This window comes from Dermacentor andersoni, chromosome 4, assembly GCF_023375885.2.
Source record: "Dermacentor andersoni chromosome 4, qqDerAnde1_hic_scaffold, whole genome shotgun sequence".
Classification (NCBI taxonomy): domain Eukaryota; kingdom Metazoa; phylum Arthropoda; class Arachnida; order Ixodida; family Ixodidae; genus Dermacentor; species Dermacentor andersoni.
The window spans coordinates 10,645,802-10,667,462 of NC_092817.1; the positions used below are offsets into that span (position 1 = coordinate 10,645,802).

General features: G+C 46.3%; 1 protein-coding gene across 3 annotated transcripts in view; it reads left to right on the forward strand.

Moving 5' to 3' along the window:
* Nup98-96 (nuclear pore complex protein Nup98-96) overlaps window positions 1-21,661 on the forward strand; it is a 264,767-nt gene that overhangs the window by 228,103 nt on the left and 15,003 nt on the right. For all 3 annotated transcript variants that reach the window (XM_055073379.2, XM_055073380.2, XM_055073381.2), the window contains 2 exons: window positions 9,252-9,460; window positions 16,901-17,201. In XM_055073379.2, the coding sequence (XP_054929354.1) occupies window positions 9,252-9,460; window positions 16,901-17,201 (510 nt within the window). The remainder of the gene's footprint in view (window positions 1-9,251; window positions 9,461-16,900; window positions 17,202-21,661) is intronic.

Consider the following 21,661-nt stretch of genomic DNA (forward strand, 5'->3'; position numbering starts at 1 on the left):
ATGCTTAGTAATTTTGGGTCAGAAAATGCGGTGCTGAATATGCTCACCAGTCTCCTAGCTTTGCATAACAGTAATGGTGCAAGCTATCAGTTACATTGTTACATAGATATCAATGTATACATTACAGTCTACTCTTATTTAAGAGAACATCAAACTAGTAACCCAGCAGGGATTACGGCTCAGTTCTAGTATATGAAGGTCTTGAAAATATTTTATCAATAGAATTTCTGTTGAATAGAATCAGGTGCCTTTCTTTTTTCTCCTGAGACTAATGAATTAGTGACATTATCTTGTACCAAATACCAACGAGCTCTGTATCAATTTGGCACCAGTCTGTAACTTCAGTCACCAACGCCCATGAAGCAGCGCCGATTAGGCCTAATGGCCGAGGCAGTGTGGCTGTGACAAAAATTCACTGGTGGCTGATGTGGTAAGGGCTGCAAGCTGTTGCAAAATGCTTGCTGCTATTATGTCCGTATGGGTGGCTCATCAGTGACCTACGGCTGTTGAAGCAAAGTGAAGTTCATCGCCTTGCATCCATCAAGATCTTCGTGCATATCGGTGGTTAATCGGCCCGATCTTTGCACATGCTTTCACACTTCACGAAATATGCACTGATTTTCTTGCCATTCTCTGTGTCAATATCATGTTATCGTTTAGACTGGTCCTGTCAACCCCAGACATACTTTGTACCAACAGAGGTGAAACCAGCCAATGGTACGCCAATCCCCGCATTGGGCTGACGTCGAGGAGCGCTTGCAGTAACTAAGTCAGCCGGGGTGGCCTCTCCGGGATGGTCAGCTGGGGTGACCACATCAGCCGGAGTGGCCTCTCCATAGCATGCTCAGTTCTCTTGCGCCGGAAACAAAGTGAGGTGCTTGCTTGGGCGGCACCTACCACGAGGGGCATGTGACATGTGGCATTGCACGGGTCTCCTGTTCTCGCCCATTTTGACGCCTCCGCTCCGACATAAATCTGCACTGACACCAGTGGCTACGACATCGGCGCAATTTTAGCTCAACGCCAATGTGGGCACAACCGCGTTATTGCCTACGCCAGCCGCCTCCTCTCTCCAGCCGAGCGCAACTATTCGATTACCGAGCGCGAGTGTCTCGCCCTCATTTGGGCAGTGGGCAAGTTCCAACCCTACATATGTGGTCGACCATTTACAGTTGCAACCGATCACCACACCCTTTGTTGGCTTTCTTCCCTCAAGGATCCCACCAGATGCCTCGGTCGCCGGGCCCTACGGCTGCAGGAATACACATACACTGTGGTCTACAAGTCGGGCCGTCTACATCAGGACGCCGACTGCCTGTCTCGTCATCCCGTCGATGCACCGGACGGTTTAGTGGATGTCACACCGATCTGCATTATTTCACTCTCTACCTTGAAAGACATTGGTGCTGAACAACGACGCGATGAATCGTTACGGCAGCTTATCGAACGCCTGCTCTCTGATCCATCTGACTCATCCCTTCACATGTTCAGGCTACAAAATGGCATCCTGCATCGCTGCAATATGCACCCCGACGGGCCCGAGCTCCTAACCGTCATTCCATCTCATCTTCAACAGATTGTACTCCAGCAACTGCGCGTAGGTCCCACTGCTGGACACCTTGGCGTCTCACAGACCTACAACCGAATTCAGCGACGGTTTTTCTGGCCCCGTCTCAACTGCTCTGTCTGCCACTATGTTGCCATGTGCGAGTCTTGTCAATGCCAAGAAAGACCAGCCGTGCATCCTGCTGATCTGCTGCAGCCTTTGGATATACTGACCGACCATTTCTTTCGCGTTAGCGTTGATCTTCTCAGGCCATTCCCTGTATCAAACGACGGAAATAGGTAGATTGCCATCGCTACAGACTATACAACCCGCCATGCCATTACTAGAGCCCTACTGACCAGTTGTGCTACAGACATCGTTGACTTCTTGCTTCACGACGTTATCTTACACCACGGTGTACCTCATCAACTTCTCATTGATTGCGGAAGATATTTTCTTGCCAAAGTCATAGACGACTTACTTCGATCGTGTGCTACTAAACACAAGCTTACTACCGCTTACCATCCTCAAACTAATGGTCTTACCGAACGCCTGAACCGCACATTAACTAACATGCTAGCAATGTATGTTTCCTCCGATCATCGCGACTGGGACGCTGCTCTACCATTTCTCACGCTCGCTTACAGTTCCTCGCGCCACGGCACAGCTGGCTACTCACCCTTCTATCTCCTCTTCGGCCATGAGCCGACTTTGCCTTTTGAGACTCTCCTTTCGACCACACTCGACTCGCCAACAGAGTATGTTCGGGACCTCATAGCCACAGCGACCCAAGCACACCAGATTGCCCACATTTGTCTTTCTGCTTCACTGACACGCCAGAAGTGCCGTTAAGACAAGCGTCATCGTGATGTGGAATACGAACCAGGTGCTCTTGTGCTAGTTTGGTTTCCAACTCGACGTGTTGGTCTTTTGGAGAAACTCCTCGTGATACTACGGCCCTTACCGCATCCTCCGCCAGGTGACCTCTGCCACATATGAAGTGTCGCCACTGGATGCCACCGTGCCTGCACCTCTCTCTGACATCGTCCACGTCGGCCATCCCAAACCGTACCTTTCTCGGAGCAATGAGCCGTACCAATAAGGTGCTTTTTCTGCTGCAGGTGATGTCACAAGCTGTAATGTGGGAAGAAGAGGACACTGATGGCACAGCCTTAGAGATGACAAAGAAGAGTTTATGTTGTTTGCTGTTCTATGCTTGTTGACGTTGACTCTGCCATTAAAAGCCATCTGTTAATAGACGTACGCTTCTTCCTTCCAGTAACATCATTGAATATTTTAAAAAATTGAATAGTAGATATTCAATTTGCAAGTCGAGTTACTCAGACATTCACTATTTGATTCGGTTGTGAGGGTACCGGGCCGACGCCAGGTGGCATAGAGTCGCAGGCACGAGACGGTAGGCGACTGTGTAAAGTAGCAAGGACGGGACGGTAGGGAATGGTGTGTGGCGGGCAGGGAAGAACATGGAAGGTGTGTGTGTGCGGTCAGCATGCAGGGAGCGCACGACAACGAACTGAGTGGGTGAAGTAATCTGCGGAGCAAGCCGTGTACGGTGCGGCGGGACGGAACGCAGACTGCGTGTGTGTGCGTGCACCGAGGATTTTCCGAAATAAAGAACATACTTGACAAGTGGGGCTCGTCCAACCAGACCTAACATGGAGAACCAAGAATCATCTAGTGCTACCCAGCCAGTTGCGCAGCCTCTCCTGCCTTCGATCATCCAAGGACTGTTGGCTTCGACCTCTGGGACCACAATAGAAAGGGAGAGACTCGCGGCTGATATAGCTCAAATTCTGTGCACCACGCCTCTCAACGACATGGTTAGGCTTGATGAGACAACTGGCCCGGGGCCAGTGTTTAACATCAAAGGTGTGCCCATCCCACTGCCGAAATTCAGTGGCTACCAGGACCGACACTCGCCGCAAGACTTTCTGGAGAAGTACTCAGAGTACAGTGAAACCTCGTTAAACCATAGTTGGCCGGAGCTCGAAAAAAGTACGTACTAAACGGTAGTACTGTTTAACCGAAATAGTATGAGATTACCCACTTACCTGTCGAAAACGGAACACGGAACTCAGAGAGAGAGAGGAGTGCGATGAAAGAGAAAAAAAAAAAGTATTTATTTACTTCACGCGACAAAAGTGTTTTTATCATTTGATGCTGCGGCGGCCTAGCACGACGACAGCAGCCTCAAACTTTCTGAAGCTGCATGCCAGCTTTTCAGCCAGCCCCCTCTTCTTAGCAAACACTTGCATGGCAGGTTCCACGTTGGCGTTACGTATTCTCCATGCACGCAAGCGGTAGTGCTGCAAAAGTCCCAGGACGCCTTTTTCATTGCTGGGTGCCGTTCTCGTCACGATGATTGCATTCATGAGGCTGACGTAACGCGCAGTTTCTGCCACTATCGGGCCTGAATCGACCGTGCTTTCGCTTTCCGTGTCGTCCTCATCACTGTCGCTAGTCGACACTTTGGCAACAACAGAGGCAACGATGGCGAAAAGTCCAACCTCGTAGTCGACATCTCTTCGCGGTCGCAGCAGCACTCCCGAGCAACTTCTTCGCATTCCAAATGCCACACACCGTAGTCAACAGCAGATCCCTGTCGCGCGCCAGAGCCGACTTTATCGTGTCACGTTCGATAGCACGGAAGATGTCTAACTTTTCTTTTATGCTGAGCACCCGGCACCTTTTTTATCCGAGCTTCGGCATGACGCTAGTCCTCGCATGCACGATGCCACAACGCTCTCTAGCTCGGCGCCGAAATGATGTTGATGTTGATGTGGCTTCACGCGCAAATGCACGGGGCGCTTGGAGGCCGTTGTTACGATCTCTGAGGCTTGTTCTGCCGGGCCACCCGATGGAGTCGACGCACCGCCATGTTTGCGCAACGAAAAGTGGAAACGGTACGTTTTAACCGATGCGTACGCAATAAGCTGGTATGGTTTATGCGGATACAAAACACATTATGTTCAATGGCCGCTGAGTCGGGGATTTGACTTTACTACTTTTAAAACGAAACTACTGTTTAAGTAGGTACGGTTTAACGAGGTTTTACTGTACAGCGATATTGCAGGGACCCCCCCTGACCGCTGTTTGCAGTTGCTTCCAGCAGTGTTGGAAGGGTCAGCCAAACAATGGTGGCGCTTCTCACGTGTGCACCCCAACTGGCAGTTCTTCGCGTGCGAATTTACAGTGGCGTTTACCACCGTTGACTGCAAGTTTAAACTAAAAGCAGAGCTGGATCAGTGCACTCAGCATCCGGCTGAAAACCTCAAGCAGTTCATTCATGTCATTGCTGAATACTATGACCATATAGCAGAGCCTGTTTCAGATGCCGAAAAAGTGGAACGCGTGCAGAGACAAATGCATCTGACATTCCAAGACCTAAGAGCCAGCATGAGCTTCGCAAACCTGCAAGAAATGGCAAAGGCGGCCGGCCCTGTCATGGAACGCGCTTGGCATCGTCCGCGCTATGCGCCACCGCCACTACCGCGTATTGCACAAGCAGCAGCTGATTTGGCCTTCGTCTATGCATCTTCGCACACCACTGCAATGCCCAACAGCTGCAGCCTGCGGCAGTTTCGGCTTCTGAGTGTCCACGGCCAATGACACTTCACGCTGGAGCTCCGGAGTGGAACCCCTCACCTGTACCATTCGCTTGTGCGCAGAACACACAGGGCAACTACACTTTGGCACTGCAAGAACTCGGGAGAGTGCCACAGAACTTTGGGTTTCAAGTGACGCAAGGTATCCCAGGTTTCGAGCTGCCAAACCACAGTATCACATGTCAGCGGTATGGACATCAATGTACTACTGCTAGACCACGCAGCCAACCCCGCTGTTTTCACTGCAATTCTCCGGGACACCTACAAGTAGATTGCCCGGGAAATGGGCGAGTGTAGCCGCTTCTCTGGCCGACGGCTACGCGACGTCCCTGCAAGTGCTCACAACAGCCGGAAATAAAGGACCACTGCTTGAACTGTTGATTGGTAACAGTGGGCCTCTTCGATTTTCGGCATTTTGAAACACTGTCAATAACAAAGTGCGAAGCATTGTCTGCCAAGGCGTCTGTGAGTGAGCCCAGTGAGCACACGCTGTCGTGCGTCTTTGTAGATGCAAACTGCCATTCCTCGGAAGGCACGGCAGGCACTAGGTGCGCGGACGCGAGCTTGCGCTCGTCTGCAAGCGTACGGGTGGTTTTGACTCAATGTTCACAATGGAAATAAAAAATTGACCCAATACAATTTTGCTTCTTTTTTACCGGTTCATACGGCATTGGAAAACGCAAGGTTTTTGCACCAACGTTCAGTACGTCACCGAATTGCGATCATATGATCCATTTTCAGTCCGCCACATCCAATGTAAACATGAGAAAAGGTGCGAGACGCATGCGATCAAGAACAGTAGCCGCCCACCGCAGTGGCTTCCCTGTAGCAGCCCGCTCATCTCACGTGAAAATGGCAGCATGCTCTGTTTCCTATTCTAGCACCAGCAAATCTCTTCCCGAGTCATCACACACCGCATTCCCAGCTAAATCTGCCAACCCTATCTCGATAAGCATCTTCACTTATCTATTTCGTAGCGTGTGGGACGCAGTGCCATTGGAAGCATACTGCACGGCTTTCATAAGCGATAACAAACACGCTGCCGTTCCCTCTGCAGGCGACATGAACTGAGCATTGTGTTTCACTCTGGCAGCATCATATTGTATTCCGACATCACTTACCAGCCTCATTTTGTTTCGATTTCCTGTCACAATCTTAAAACACTATCCAATAGGAAAACAACAATGTGCATCTTGGATCGCTCAAGCACCACCAGCTCGACACACGTTGACGTCTTATGCCGTAATGATTTAGCATGGGCACATCAAATTTCCCACAAAATGACCCCACTCGAAGAACCTGCTGGCCCAGGCTCAATTTGAGGAGGGAAAATGTAAGCTTGCCAAATCTGCAAAGATGACAATGCGCATTCAGCCCGCATGGGCCCTACGAACTCTGCGCGTGTAGGCATCTCGTGCTGCAACGATTGGCGCAACGTCTCGCATTAAGTAGATATCAACTACAGTTAAGTCCGAAATTTTTTAGTGACTTTGGATTATATTTTCCCGTTACTACATTTTTCTTATATAATTATTATTATTATTATTTTTTTCAGCGCATATGAGCGAGGTTCTACTTGGATTCAACATTCGTATCTTTTCACGACTTCATTAGCTGCCTCTGATGCAAAAATGTGCACAGGTGCCGTGTAATAAATTTTGCCTGAATAATTCTAGCCTGCGCAATCCGTGCGCAAATATAATCTATACTTGCGCATAACTTGCAAAACAGAAAACATGCAAATGAAAGCTTGCATGCTACAATCAGGAGAGTTGCATTTTCTCTTTTCTGACCTTGAAAATTCGGTACCTGATATGATGCTGATTGCATTACAATTGAGTTAATGTGGTTATTCATTATATGCTCTGCAATGATGCGGCTGAGCAGTTTATTGCGTATGCTGAGTACGCGCTATAAGTGAGTTCAACAAAGGAGACTTAGGTGCACCAAGTGCAAGTTAAATTGCTGCGAATTTTATGAAACTGATTGCGCAATAACAGAAACTGGAGCTCTCTCTATGTGGTGTGGCTCTGATTCTCATTTCTCATTTTGTGATTATTTTTGTTAATACAGTAGAACCTCATTGATACGTTTCCGTTAAGTTTTCCCGGTGCCAGCATTTGCAATCGAGAACACGGAAAGTGAGCTAATAGAGTTACGCTCATTTTTTACTTGTACGTTCTCGGAAAACACAAATTTTCAGCACCAACGTTCAGCACGTCGCCAAATTGCGATCGTATGGTACGGTTTCCGGCCGCCAGATCCCATGTAAGCAAAAAAATTCGCGATGTGCACACCATCCAGAACAGTATATAGCTGCCCACCTTGGCAGCTTCACCGCAATACTCGCCCGCCCGTCTCACGTGAAAACGCCGGCGTGCACTCGGTTTCTCATTCCAGTACCAGCAAATCTTCTCCGGGGTCGTCGCAAGCAGCATTCACAGCTATCACCGCCATTCCTATAGCGATAAGCATCTTCTCCTATCTGTTTCATAGCACGTGGTGCTGTCGGAAGCGTAGCGCTCACTTATAACAGGCGATCACCGAAACGCGCCGCCGTTCCCTGCTGCAGAGTCCAATCGATACGTTTTCTGGCTGCAAGTTCCCCCGTGAACAAAAAAAGGCGCCGGTGCACGATCGAGAACGGTATATAGCCGCTCGTCTTGCGTGAAAATGACGGCGTGCAGTTTCTTATTGCAGTGCCAGCAGATCTCCACCGGGTCATCACACACCGAATTCACAGCTATCGCCGCCAAACCTATTGCGATAAGCACTTTCACCTATCTGTTTTACAGCGTGTGGTGAATAGTGCCATTGGTAGCGTACTGCACACTTTTACTAGGTGACAATCCTAACGCACCGCCGTTCCCTGCTCCAGGCAGCGCGATGTGGGCATCACGTTTCATTTTTCCATGGCCCTCTTAATACACCACACAATAAGAAAACAACAAAACACGTATTGGGCACCCGGAGCACCGCCAGCTCGTCATGTGTCAGCATCGCCTGCTGTGCCGTGCCGCAACGATCCACGCAAAGCTTCGCATTACGTAGACGTCAACAATAGTTGAGTCTGTCAAATCTTTTTAGTTACTTCGGGTCATACGTTTTTCTAGTTAGTGCGTTTTTTTTTTCACTTTTTTTTTTTCGCACATGAACGAGGTTCTGCTGTACTATGAAAAGCAAAAAAATTACCCTCGATTGCGGTACTCCCTAATGCGAAATTTGCATGCACCTCTATACGTTGAAGTGTGTGTGTGAGTATTTTGTATATGATTATATTATATAGGTACACGGTTTATATTAGGAAGAGAACGCTGTGAGTAGCACAGCTGGCACAGACAATCTTTCTTATGCAGCACAGTGAAAATGGAGCCAAGTGTGGCGCGACTGCCTGTCTAATTTGGAAGTCGCAAGAGGCAGCTCATGGGTGACATGTGGGCACAGTTCACAGCAGCCGCCGCAGACAGACATCCGGTCATGCAGAGCTTTGTTTCTGTATATGGTATCGGTGGACGTGCTCATCGCATGCCTTATAGATGGCATCACTGGTGAACATATGACGGCGCGCTACTCCGTCACCTTCTCGTAGTGGTTGTCGTCGCAAAGCCAGTCTTACGCTGCACTACGCCTTTCTTCTCACGCTTTTGCCAACCTTCCTTCTCCGCTTTCTGCCTCATGGTTCCGCTGTGCCCTCCACTTCCGCCTTCCTCCTTGTGCTTTCTTTGCTATCGCCCTCTTTCATCCACCGCTGCGCTCTGAGTTTGCTCTTTCATCCTTCGCACTCCTTGTTCGCTCCGTTACACCGAGGATGCTGATGCTCAACACTGGAACGGGCGCCTTAGAGCTGCTCTCTAAAAGAAAACGTTGTTACAAGACACAAGGGCAGGTTATTTGCAGAGTGGACATGCCAAAGTTGAAGAGGAGACCTCATTAAGCTGAATGTTGATTATAGTGTATTTTTCTTCGCTTTTCTATTTTGTCAATGATGCAGTGTCTCACTGGAATTGAAGGTGAACACCTTGACAGGGGAGAAGGTCCCTTCATGTTTGCATATACGTACTGCCTCATGCTTTTTGCAGAGTGACCAGCCGCTGCGGCCCTATGCGCAGCCCCCATACCCACCTTGTCATGAAGATGATGGAGGTGATGAGTCCTATGCGTTGGATCCAGAGGCACCCTTGGATACATGCTATCTGCTGCTCAAGCTATACTGTGATCAATCTCAGAGATTGGACCGGCTGCTGGCGCCGGTGTCCTCTGTGCCTTCCCAACTGGACTTCAGGATCAGGTCAGGCAGGCAGCTGGACGGGGCTGGCAAATACAAAAGGGGGCACATGGTTTATGCCTGGCAGTACAGTTGAAGCCACTTAAAACAATATCGAAGTGCCAAGAAAATTCTATTGTTTAACCGGGTTACTTGTGAAAAGCAAAGAGGTGACAGAGATTTAAAAAATCTTTACTAGAGAGAAAGAAGTACAGTCGAACCCACTTACAACATTACCAGTTTTAACAATACTCATATGTAACAATGAGCAGCTGCGGCACCATGAACTTTTGTGAGTGTTTTAAATTTTCTCATTCTGCGTTATTGATTGTAACATTTAGATCTGGCTACTGAGTGCCTTCAACAAAAGAAAAAGGAACGCAATATCCTGAAAAAGAATAGGAAAAAAATTATGGAATGCTGCCCCCACATGTGTTCCGTGCATGCGCATACCTTCACCGCATTGCCAACTTTGCACACTTCTCTCCCGGCTCCCTTCCATCCCTCCAAAATATGAGTTAAAACCGGTATTGTTAAGTGAGTTTGACTATACATTACCACTGAAATTCAGCAAAGTACCACAAGAAAGATTCCTTAATGTGGGAAACAATTAAAGTGAATGTCAGCTAGTGAGGTTTAAACTGAGATCTCTGCTTATGTACAAATTAGCGCTTTCTGGGCCAACTTTATTGTTATTAATTTTTTTCAGAAAGCCTCCGAAGTTTTGCAGTTATTTTACTGATTCATTGGGAACATGGGTATTATCTGTCTCTTACTGTCAATTTCTTTGTTTTTGAGCTGAAGACAAGCACGACCACAGAAACAACCTATGTGAAGCTTCATGTTTCTTGAAACAGAACTAAAGCATGTTTTTGTTGCCCTCCATATGATGCTGCAAGGAAAAGAAAATGCAAAAGGCACCCATGGCAATGTGTTTTCATCAAGCTGCGTCCACATGAGAGATGTCACTTCCTTGTAATCGTCAGTACTTAGTTGAAGCAGCGACGACATTTCCCTAGAGCTTTTCAGGTCTAATTCGTTACTAAAGGTGAAGAAACATCCAAAAACACCATTATTCCACCATATAAAAAGGTGGTGATCGTTGCTGGAGCTGCCTAACTTTGCACCAGAATTTTTAAGATTCCGGAGAGCCAAAATACTACTGCGTTTCTGTCACATGCACTTACAAAAAAAAAAAAAGTTTCCTGAGAAGCTGGCACCATCTAGTAGCACATTATTTACACAAAAATGATAAAATGATCGCCACTCGTCTGTGGCAGGCACTAGAGACAAGGAAATCCCTGGATGAAGGAGACTCTTCCTTGGCGCGGAAAGAGTAGATGTCCATTTATATTGGGCCACCCTAGCTATTTTCATATGAGACTACGGTGAAATGTCATACAAATGCAGGGTTTATGGAAGACCCCACTTGTCCCGTTTGCATAACAAAAAAAAAGTAATAGAAAAAGCTGCGGGATCAATTTTACTTTTTATGCGCGGTCAGTACAGAGCACCCTGTCGTGAATCAGTGCTGAGAAGCAAAAATTTTTTCATCTAAGTAAAGTCTTAATTTGACCCTGATTATTCTGACAAAATTGATCGAATTATCCAGTGGGTCAAATTAAATGAGGTGCATAAAAAACGAAAAAACGCACAGCCAATTATAATTTGGCAGTACAGTGGAACCACGTTGTGAACCCTGATTGGGCATCCCCCGATTTTGCGATGTTCTGGGTTTTACAATGGATTGGTGCCATCCCACTGAACTCCACATAGAGAATGCATTAAACACCTCAATTATACAATGCAAGATTACACACGTCCTGTCTCGTATGACAACCTGGGCAAAACTGCGAACCCAACGACGGACGCATGAGAAGCACCACTAACCTCTGGCAACTACTCTGCAGCGCCGTCTCCTTCACCAGAATGGGCAGAGTACCCCTTCGCATGCAGAAAGCTCAGATCGGTTTCAGAGCTTCCTCCTAAGCTCCTTTTTCCTTCCCTCACATTCGCTGCCCTCTCATCATTTGCTTCTCTTCCCTCAGTTTGCATCGCTAAATCACAGCTGTCGTTGCTGTCTCATTGTGCTTTCTATCTGTCTCGTTTCCTTCTTTTTTATTTTGTCTGACTGCCCACTTGCACTTCTCCACATTTTCTTTTGGAGATAGTTGAGCTTTCGCAAACATGTTGGCATATTTCTGGCACTGTGCCAAGAGCACTGTCGGCTGTGTACATCAACGAGTTCAGTGCTGAGTCTCACGAAAGTGAATATCTCCAAAAGTTATCACCCGAGAATCTGTTGAGTGCGTATGAAAAGTGCCAAGAAAGCATGTGCGACAGTCGAACCAATTAGACACTGTAAGGCTTGCAGATCGTATTGAATATGTGTGTTCACGGCCGCACTTCTCACAGTTCAGAGTTTTGTTTATGCGCAAACACACAAGACTTCTCACACAGGTGTCGTTTAGTTTCTGGTTTTGCGCGGGTCGTTGTATTATGCCAAGACTGCTGGCTGCCACCTCGGACGAGGATGACGCCACAGATTCTACCATGCCCGTGCCTGTGTTTGCGGTTGTGCTGTGTAATATCGACAACATTTGGAGGTTTGTCTGCACAGGAGACGCCATAAGTGACCTCCTTGAAGACGCTGTTGCGTTCGAAAGAAAACTCTTGCTATGTAGCTCTAAGAATGTTGATAAGAAACTGACCAATTTTCTTAAGTAGATAAGAGGGCGAAAAAAATGTTTCAGCATGCTGGCAGGTACGGATGATAGTGCAAGATATGCTAAACATATATACAGTGAAACCTTGTTAAACCGTAGTTGGTCGGAGCTCGGAAAAAGTACGTACTAAACGGTAGTACTGTTTAACCGAAATAGCATGAGTTCGCCCACTTACCTGTCGAAAACGGAACTCAGAGAGAGTGCGATGAAAGGGGAAAAAAACAGGCAGTATTTATTCACTTCACGCGACAAAAGTGTTATTTTCGTTTGATGCCGCGGCAGCCTAACACGACGACGGTGGCCTCAAGCTTACTGAAGCTGCGTGCCAGCTTTTCAGCCAGCCCTCTCTTCTCGGCAAACACTCGCACAGCAGATTCCTCATTGGCGTTATGTATTCTCCGTACACGCGCGCAGTAGTGCTGCAGAAGTCCCAAGGCGCCTTTTTCATTGCCGGATGGCGGAGTTCGGAACACTTTTCGTTTGGAATAGTTACGTTATCGCACTCCTCTTCTCGTTGCAACGATTGCATTCATGAGGCTGACGTAATGCGCAGCTTCTGCCACTGTCGGGCCTGAATCGCCCATGCTGTCGCTTTCCGTGTCGTCCTCATCACTGTGGCTATTCAACACTTCGGCAACAACAGAGGCAACGATGGCGAAAAGTCGAACCTCGTAGCTGACATCTCTTCGCGGTCGCAGCAGCGCTCCCGAGCAACTTCTTCGCATTCCAAATGCCACACACTGTAGTCAACAGCAGATCCTTGACACGTGCCAGTGCCGACTTCTTCGTGTCACTTTCGATAGCACGGACGATGTCCAACTTTTCTTCTATGCTGAGCATCCGGCGTCTTTTTTATCCGAGCTTCGGCATGACGCGAGTCTTCGCTTTCACAACGCCACAAGGCTCTCTGGCACGGCGTCGAAATGATGTTGATGCTGATGTTGCTTCACGCGCAAACGCACAGGGCGCTTGGAGGCCGTTGTTCCGATCTCTCAGGCTTGTTGGTCTGCCGGGCCACTCGATGGAGATGACACACCGCCGTGTTTGTGCGATGAAATGTGGAAATGCTACATTTTAACCGATGCGTACGCAATAAGCTGGTATGGTTTATGCAGATACAAAACACATTATGTTCAATGGCCGCTGAGCCAGGGATTTGACTTTTCTACGTTTAAAACGAAACTGTTTAAGCGGGTATGGTTTAACGAGGTTTTACTGTATCTCCAATCATATGTGATTTTCACCTACACTGCAGTGTACTTTTCGCATTTACTTTTTTGGTGGTTTTGTTTTTTGGTGGTATAGTTTATATTGAAGCTCCTCACAACTCTGTCACATGAAGCAGTGTATTTAGGCATAATTTTTGTTGGTCGGTTTGTATGCACGGATTGACTGCGGATTGACGTCCTGTCATCTTTCATATCCCTGTCAATCCAGTGCTATGACTTCAATTGATGATCCTGAAGTCTGCTTTGCAGCACTGTTTTTAAAAGTCGGCTTCTCTGCAGTACAAGTGTATTGTGTGATAAAACACAAATGCTGCGAAGGCCGTTTTGGTTTTGTATTCGATGGCACTGCACAGGCAGTTGTCGGCCCAATTCTCCTGAAAAGCAAAAAAAAAAAAAGGCATGCGTTAGAATCGAATAAATACCGTAATCAGAACTTCTCAGCTACAGTTACTCGTTGAAAATCTTCCTGGGCAGGCCAAAAGTAGAAGTTTTTGTTGGAAGATGACGTCTGCTCAATGCATTCACTGTCCCCTGAGCGCCCCCAAGACATGCTGCCACTAAAGGGATCACTATTGGGGTCATTATAGGGGTCATGCGTGTGCATGCTGACTGGTCAAGTTCTGGCAAAAAGCAATTTTAGGATCGAAATAACAAAAGTGCGTGAGCGCCGACAGGACCCTCAGTCGGTATCGAATTAACCGAGAATTCAAATTAATGTAAATTTACTGTATATAAATTTAATTATTTGATGCAAGCTACTATATATGCATGAAAGTATGTTCATGTCAGTTCACATGGGATAAAAGAAAAAAGGCTTACGACATTGCACGCACGCTGTTTCGAAAGTATGGCTTTCAGCTTGAACGTTCCAGTTAATTCCCACTGACGTGTAACTGCGAGTACGAAGGAAATGCGTTCAGCGTGGACTCATAAATCGCACGGCAACGAGTGTTATGCGCCTCAAAAGTAGGGGGAGAGCACTAAATTGACGGAACACAAGGCGAAAGAAGGACGAGAACGATGCTGTTACTTATTGTTCGTTCTTTCTTCGTGTTGTGTTCCGTCAATTTAGCACTGTCTGCCTGCTTTTGAACATGCACCAACTAGCCCAAGCAACAACCTTAGCAAAATCTTACGGGCCGTTGCCACATTAGGAAGGGTACTACCTAATGCGGCAGAAGGGGGTACTTCCGCGAAGTCAAATTCATTTTGGCAGCTCGCGGAATCCTAAAATGACATTTGCGGAAATCTATTGTCTACAAGAAGACAAGACCGGAGCCACTCAGTCGAATGTAATCCATGCCTTCTTGTGAAATGCATGTCAAACGTTTTTAATTCTTGAAGCAGAGTGGCGATCTCTTGCTGATAACGAAGGGCCGCATTGCACGAGCCATTCATATGTGCAGTGAGCAAAACTGAGAACACCCTGCTTATTTTTCCTACATAGTGTGTACTGCCCATTGGATTCAATCTCTTGTTTGACAGCATCTGCCAAAACAGTGACATTTCAAACTTGTTGGATTAAATATTTCTGACGACGCAAGAAGTTATTGCATGTCTGTCAGGAGAAGCATTCTTGCAGGGCCATGTTGCAGCGTTCAATATACCGAATGTGGCGGTGAGCGGGAGCTTGATGAACACATAGCACATCGCTGTACTTCTGCACGGGATTTTCAATGGGACTTAACAATTGTTCTATATATACAATTATTCTATATATCTGCAATCTACTGTATTATCAAGTGCCGGATGTTTGTTTACCTTCACCACCTTTTGAGTATTTCCCTCCCCTCTTGTCCAATTAGCATACTGTAAGCTGTGGCTACAAGGTCTACTGGGGGCACATCGTCCTGAGACGTCTGATTTATACACAGACTTAGTGAGAAATTAACTCAAGCATAATTGTAATGGCAGAAAAAAAAAGAATGAAAAGGTTCAGACGCCCAAATTCGCTCTCCCAACTGGAAGTTTAATGAAAGTAACGCACCCTCTTTTATACATGCAATGGATCCTTTTCATATTTCACAAACGCACTTCTCTGCGCTCTATATTTGCTCGTGTAATGGTGGCGCTAGTCATCATACAAATCAAGACAAAGTGCTAGTTGCACATGCTGGGGCTTCTGTTTTGTGCGTGGTTTGTTCACAAGAGCCACATCTACGTGTCTAGATTTTCCATGTCATAAGTCGTGCAAACCATGCTTCTACATGTTATTTGCAAAAATGGCCACGCCAGCATTACAGTCAATGACCGATTTTCTGGACGCCCGATTTTTCGGACGTCTTCGCGGCACTGCCACGTACCCCATAGAGTCAATGTATAAGAACGTCTGAAATTTCGGATGCAAGAATTCTTCGCCGTCCAATTTTCCGGACTTTGTGCCATGACCGCAGGTCCGAAACGGCATTACTTGAAGCCACCACGACCATTATCCACCACCACCACCATTATCTTGCCGTCTAAAACCGCTGCTCTCGCACGCAGATACGCTGGCAGCCGTAGCCACCATTGCGGCAACACTATGCCTAGCTACTCCGACGTTCGCTACTAAACTTCCTGCTGTTCGGTGCCGTGTTTTTCATTGAAACAATTCACCGCTGTTGGCAATGGGGCCAACTCCGCCTTTGTAATCCTCACCAATGGCTTCCAAGCTCGAAAAACGGCGCGTTGCACAATGCCGGTTCCTGAAAGTCAGCTTCGCCTCAGTAGAGTTGTGTTACGCGGTGAAGCATACCAAGAGTGGAAAGGGGTAATAGTCACGGGACACGGTATGTTTCCCTTAATTATACACGGGTACACCCGGTGTCTCGTATCACAGTACGAGCACCGATACGCCTAATAAGTATACTGGCAGGCCTTTAAAGCTATTTTGTATGTGCCTGTGGCGAGCTCTTGGGGGCAGTAAAAGGCATGCATTCATTTTTTCAGATGTTTTCGGGGCCCATGTGGAGTCCAAAAAGTTTGACATTTACTATATGTAAACAAGCTAGCTGCCATGCAAGAAAGCCACCTTTACAATTTCGAAAAGGTTCTATGGTCACGTGGTCTTGCTGAGTGTAAACCTTGCAAGGCTAGTCGACCAGATGAGAGAACATAAAAAAAAAGCACAGGGCGAGATGATCAGTAGAAAGAATGTAGATTTCCATAGCCTTCTAGATTTTGAGAGAAAATGTGCTCTTGTAGGATGGAGCACTGATACATGTCTTGTGCTGTCTTGGGAAGTTTTTTGGGAACCGATGTTTGTGTTTTGTTGACACCTTGGTACATTTGAGCACCGGATAACAGGAGCACTTGTGACAGTGAATCATTGATATTGAATACTCAGCCCCTCTAGAGAACAAAAAATGCTCTTAAGAGCACATTCAAAAAGTTACCTTCCTGGCTCACATTTTTGTATTTCTTGCGTCATTTACAATTATGCATTGAAACCAACTTACTCAGTCGTATTTATGTTATCTCACTGTTCAAGTGTTTCTGCAGACAATAATTTAGTCTCACTTGACTTTCAGCTGGCTGCTGCACAAGCTGTTGCAAGCCTTTGGCTTCAGCCACCTGTCTGTAACTGCGGCTGAGACCCTGCACACAAGCTTTGCGGCCCAGCTTGAGTCATGGGGCCTGTGGCCCTGGGCAATATTTGCCCTCCTGCACCTGGAGGGTGCTGCAGGTCGCCGCAAGGCCGTAACTGAGCTTCTCACGCGGCATGCCTCGGGGTCACGCAGTGGCTCCCACCCTGAGACTGGTCTCACTGAAGACGAGACCTTTGTGTGCGACAAACTGGCTGTGCCACCTGCTTGGGTCTACCAGGCCAAGGTCTGTGGTCATTCCTCACTCGTGAAAATTCTGTGTAAATGCCAAGTGTTGTGTGAATGGCAGCACCAAGTATGCGTGAATCTTCTGGCTAAGCTGTCGGTGCCGTTTCTTGTCTATTCAGTTCATTTATGTCTAACCAATCTGACTCGCAGTACACGCTTGTTAACTTTGGTTCACAGGTGGCCTTTGGAGTAGATGCAGTTTATGTATATTGCCTGTTTCATTCCAAATAAATCATTAGTGTGTGTCATGTGTAACGATACCAGACAAAAAGATATGTGCAGACAACGTGTACATCTAAATAAGTGCCTATTTTGCATCTCCCCACATTTATGCAGACTATGCAATAAGACCTCATTACAGTCACCAACCGATTTACCAGACTTCCTGGGGACTGAGAAATACGAAATAGTCTGAAAAATCAAACAGTCCAAAAAATTCATTCAGTGAAAAATATAAAATTTAGTAGGCTTAGAGCAGCTTAAAGAAATTTCTAATAATTCCCTGCATGCTTGGAGGCAATCAGTTTTGCTTGGATTTGCACAAGACTGACATTGTCTCTGTATACAGTCGACAAGAGTGTCACCACGTTGGAAATCTCCGCCAATGGAGATCGAAGAAACAAGCCACGTTTCTTCGTGCCACTTCACTCTCACGAAGGCACAGGAGATGGCTCCAAGCACACAAATGTGAAGCTGCACAAACACAAAGACGTTTCCGACACACATACTCTCTGCAAACTACCGCACCAAGCGATTATGAGGATAGTGCCGACCGGAAAAAGAAAAGTTGAGAAAAGAAAATGACGTCCCTTAGAGTGTTTTGTCGTTAAAGAAAGAGTGGGCATGGCCTCCGAGACAGTAGAATGGCACACACACTGTATTGCAGTGGCGTAGCCAGAAATTTCGTTCGGGGTGGCTCAAGTTGCAACTCGGCCTCCTCCTTAAGAGGAAGCTTTAGCTCGGGTGCTCCTATCTAAATACATGTAGAAGGTGAATTCGGTTTTCTCGGCAACCACTGCACCAAATTTGACGAGGTTTGTTACATTTAAAAGGAAAACTTAAGATATACTCACTTCTGGTCTCAAAATATTTTATTTAGTTTGTCAATTCTTTATTAAAAATTGGCAAAAGATCGGAAATTTCCAGAAAACAAAACTATCATGTTTAAAACTCCAACTCAACAATGAAAAATAATGTCACAATTGTGTGAATCGCATCTAATAGTACATCTACAGCGGAGAAAATTGATATGTTACAAATGAATCTAAAAAAATCTAGTATTATCGAAATACGGCTTTTGCAGAACCCTTGTACACCACGTAACCAATTCACGTAAGGTACAAATCGACATACCAAATTTGTCCGCTTTAACTCTTATAATAAATGCTGTTTGAAGAACCGCGATATCTGTTCTTGATGCAAAGCTAATAGTTTGTAAACGTTGTGCTTCTATTTTTTTCGCACTTTCGAATTTTTCAAAATATTTTAAACAATATTCAGGCCCTAAATCTAAGTTCCACTTCCAACACATACTAGAATTTAACTTTCTGTCTCAAATGCACCAAATTTCATTAAAAGCGATCCAGGGGTTATCTCAGAAAAGCGTTTCTGCGTTTTACATGTATTTGAATAGGCCCTTCGGAGTTGGGCCCGAGCTAACCGTTCCTCTTAAACAATTTGTCGAGGGATCAAATACATCAATAATAACTGCATCGCCATTGCCAAAGATGCTGCAAACGATTTCTTGAACGCTACGCACTGTGAAAACAAGTAATATATGTATTTTTTCATAAAAAGATATACTCGTATGTGCCAAAAATTGTGCCCAACATAACTGCATGATATCGATGGTTCCATGTTTTTGTCTATTTAATAAGTAAAGAAAATATATCACGATCGTTAGACCCATATCAGTTCGAAATCAGCAAAGCAGTGCATGCCACAGATATGAAAAATGGAAAGGCCCTGAAATGGACAAGTTGAGGACAAATATGTTAATGAAACTTTGTCATTCAGGAACCTTGTTTACATTTTTGTACATATGCATGACGCTGTCATTTATTCCAATGTATTACGCAGGAGCAGCTGACACCGGTTGTGTATCGTAACTGCACCGAAATTATTGTCCCAACAGAGAGCACGTATATAAAGCCGTTCTGCAAAATATACGAGGGCGAGTCAAATGAAAGTGAGCCAATGCGAATATACGACGAATGGGGCACTTTATTTAAAAGTAGTCTTTATGATCATTTAGACATTTGTCCCATTGACTAACGAGTCGGGTGATTCCCGTCTCATTAAACTCCTTGGGTTGCTGCTTCAAAAGATCTGCAACTGACTCTTTCACGTCATCGTCCGACACGAATCTGTTTCCCTTCAGCTGTTTTTCTTTTCTTTTCATATGTCCCAAAATGTGGAAGTCGCAAGGCGACATGTCTCAGCTGTATGGGGGATGTTGCAGCGTTTCCCACTTGCACTTTGCCAGTTTTGTATTAACCACATCAGCGATGTGTGGACAGGCATTCTCGTGGAACAATTAAAAATTAAATTATGGGGTTTTACGTGCCAAAACCACTTTCTGATCATGAGGCATGCCGTAGCGGAGGACTCTGGAAATTTCGACCACCTGGGTTTCTTTAACGTGCACCTAAATCTAAGTACATGGGTCTTTTCACCTTTCGGCCCCATCAAAATGCGGCCGCCATGGCCGGGATTCGATTCCGCGACCTCGTGCTCAGAGCCCCAACACCATAGCCAAGTCGCGGAACAAGATGACCCCATTTGTCAATTTTACACGTTGTTTGTTCTTGATTGTGACATGCAGCCGATCCGGCGTTTCAAAATATCGGAAACGATTGATAGTCTCTCCGGGTTTAGCAAATTCTATCAGTAATGGCCCCTGACGATCGAAAAAAAAAAAAGTCAACAACATCTTCCCGGCGGAAATGACGGCCTTTGCTTTCTTTGGGGTGGTGAATTCGAATGTTTCCACTGTAAGCTTTGCCGTCGTGTTTCAGGCTTGTAATAAATAGTGGCACCATGGTTCGTCCCCGATCACAATTGCAGAGAAGTCGTCACCCTCAATGTGATACCGGATCAGATGACTCAAGGGAGCGCAGAACCTTCTGGCGGTGGTTCAAAATCTTGGGCATCCATTGCACACACAAGAGCCGATAACCGAGATTTTAATTAATTATGGTGTGAACCGAACCGTGACTGATATTCACATGCTCTGCCAGTTCATCAATGCTTATCCTCCGTTCTTGTCTCATCAGCTCATCAACTTTTGCACTTGCGTTGGGGGTGATTGCACGATGGCTTTGGCCCGGTCTTGGATCGTCTTTCCAACTTTCACGTCCTTCTTTCAACCGTTTGCTCCAACGCTTCACAGTGGCCAATGAAATACAATGTTCAACGTACACGGCAGCCATACGGCGACTAATTTCTTTTTGGGAAACACCTTCAGCTGTCAAAAACCTCACGGCACCACGCTGCTGAACTTCGGAAGCATCCATTAGGTCACGCAACCTTGTTCAACCCAGTGTATGAGAGCACAGAAGGACATTTACCCTCACACCTGCGTGTCACTTTTGTAAATGAGAAATGCCTGTGTGCTACGCGCATGCCTTACAGATAATGAACCAAACCATTATTGCGCGGGGTGGGTAGGCTCACTTTCACTTGACTCGCCCTCGTTCATTAGAAATGCGAAGATACAATGGAATGTACAAATGATTGATAAAGGGCAAAAAAGTGTCACCGGAAAGAAAGTTCACTGCACGTATACACAAAACCTCGCAACAAGATATTTAAATATACGTATAAGTCTCCAATACATCTACATATCCAAGAAAAAGTCAATGTATATAATGCGTCAAACAAGGCAAATAAACATGTTGCGCAATCACAGATTCACAGAATCCTAGATCGTGCCCCAATTCCATCCACTCCACCCGATGTATCGCGCGCGACGAAAGGCGGCGCACTTGCTTCCCGCTTTTTTGCATGTGCACACAAGACTGCGCCACCATCGTCGGCTCACCCATTCCCTACGCTTTCACTCGCACATGCAGCATGCGGCACGCGGTCACGACGTTATCGCCCTTGGACTTTATACGAAACATGAGGGCGACGGCGACAGCAGGAATCCGTCTGGAGTGTGTGTCCCCCCCCATATACTTGCTATCGCAATAATATAATAGTGGTATCCGCCAACTGAAGCGTGCCGTGGCCGATTACTTTCTGCAAAAGGAGAAGTAACAAACTATCACCATGTGACAATTCGCTGCGTCGCAGCAATGTATTTTCTTTTTCCTATTGTTGGGTGGGGGCACTGAAATGAAAAAAAAAAAAAAACCAAAGGAGAGTATGTTGGCCACCATCCAATGCCTAATTTGGGCACCTAATGTGGCTACCGAATGAATATCGAAGAAAACGTGAGACGCTTGGTCCACCGAG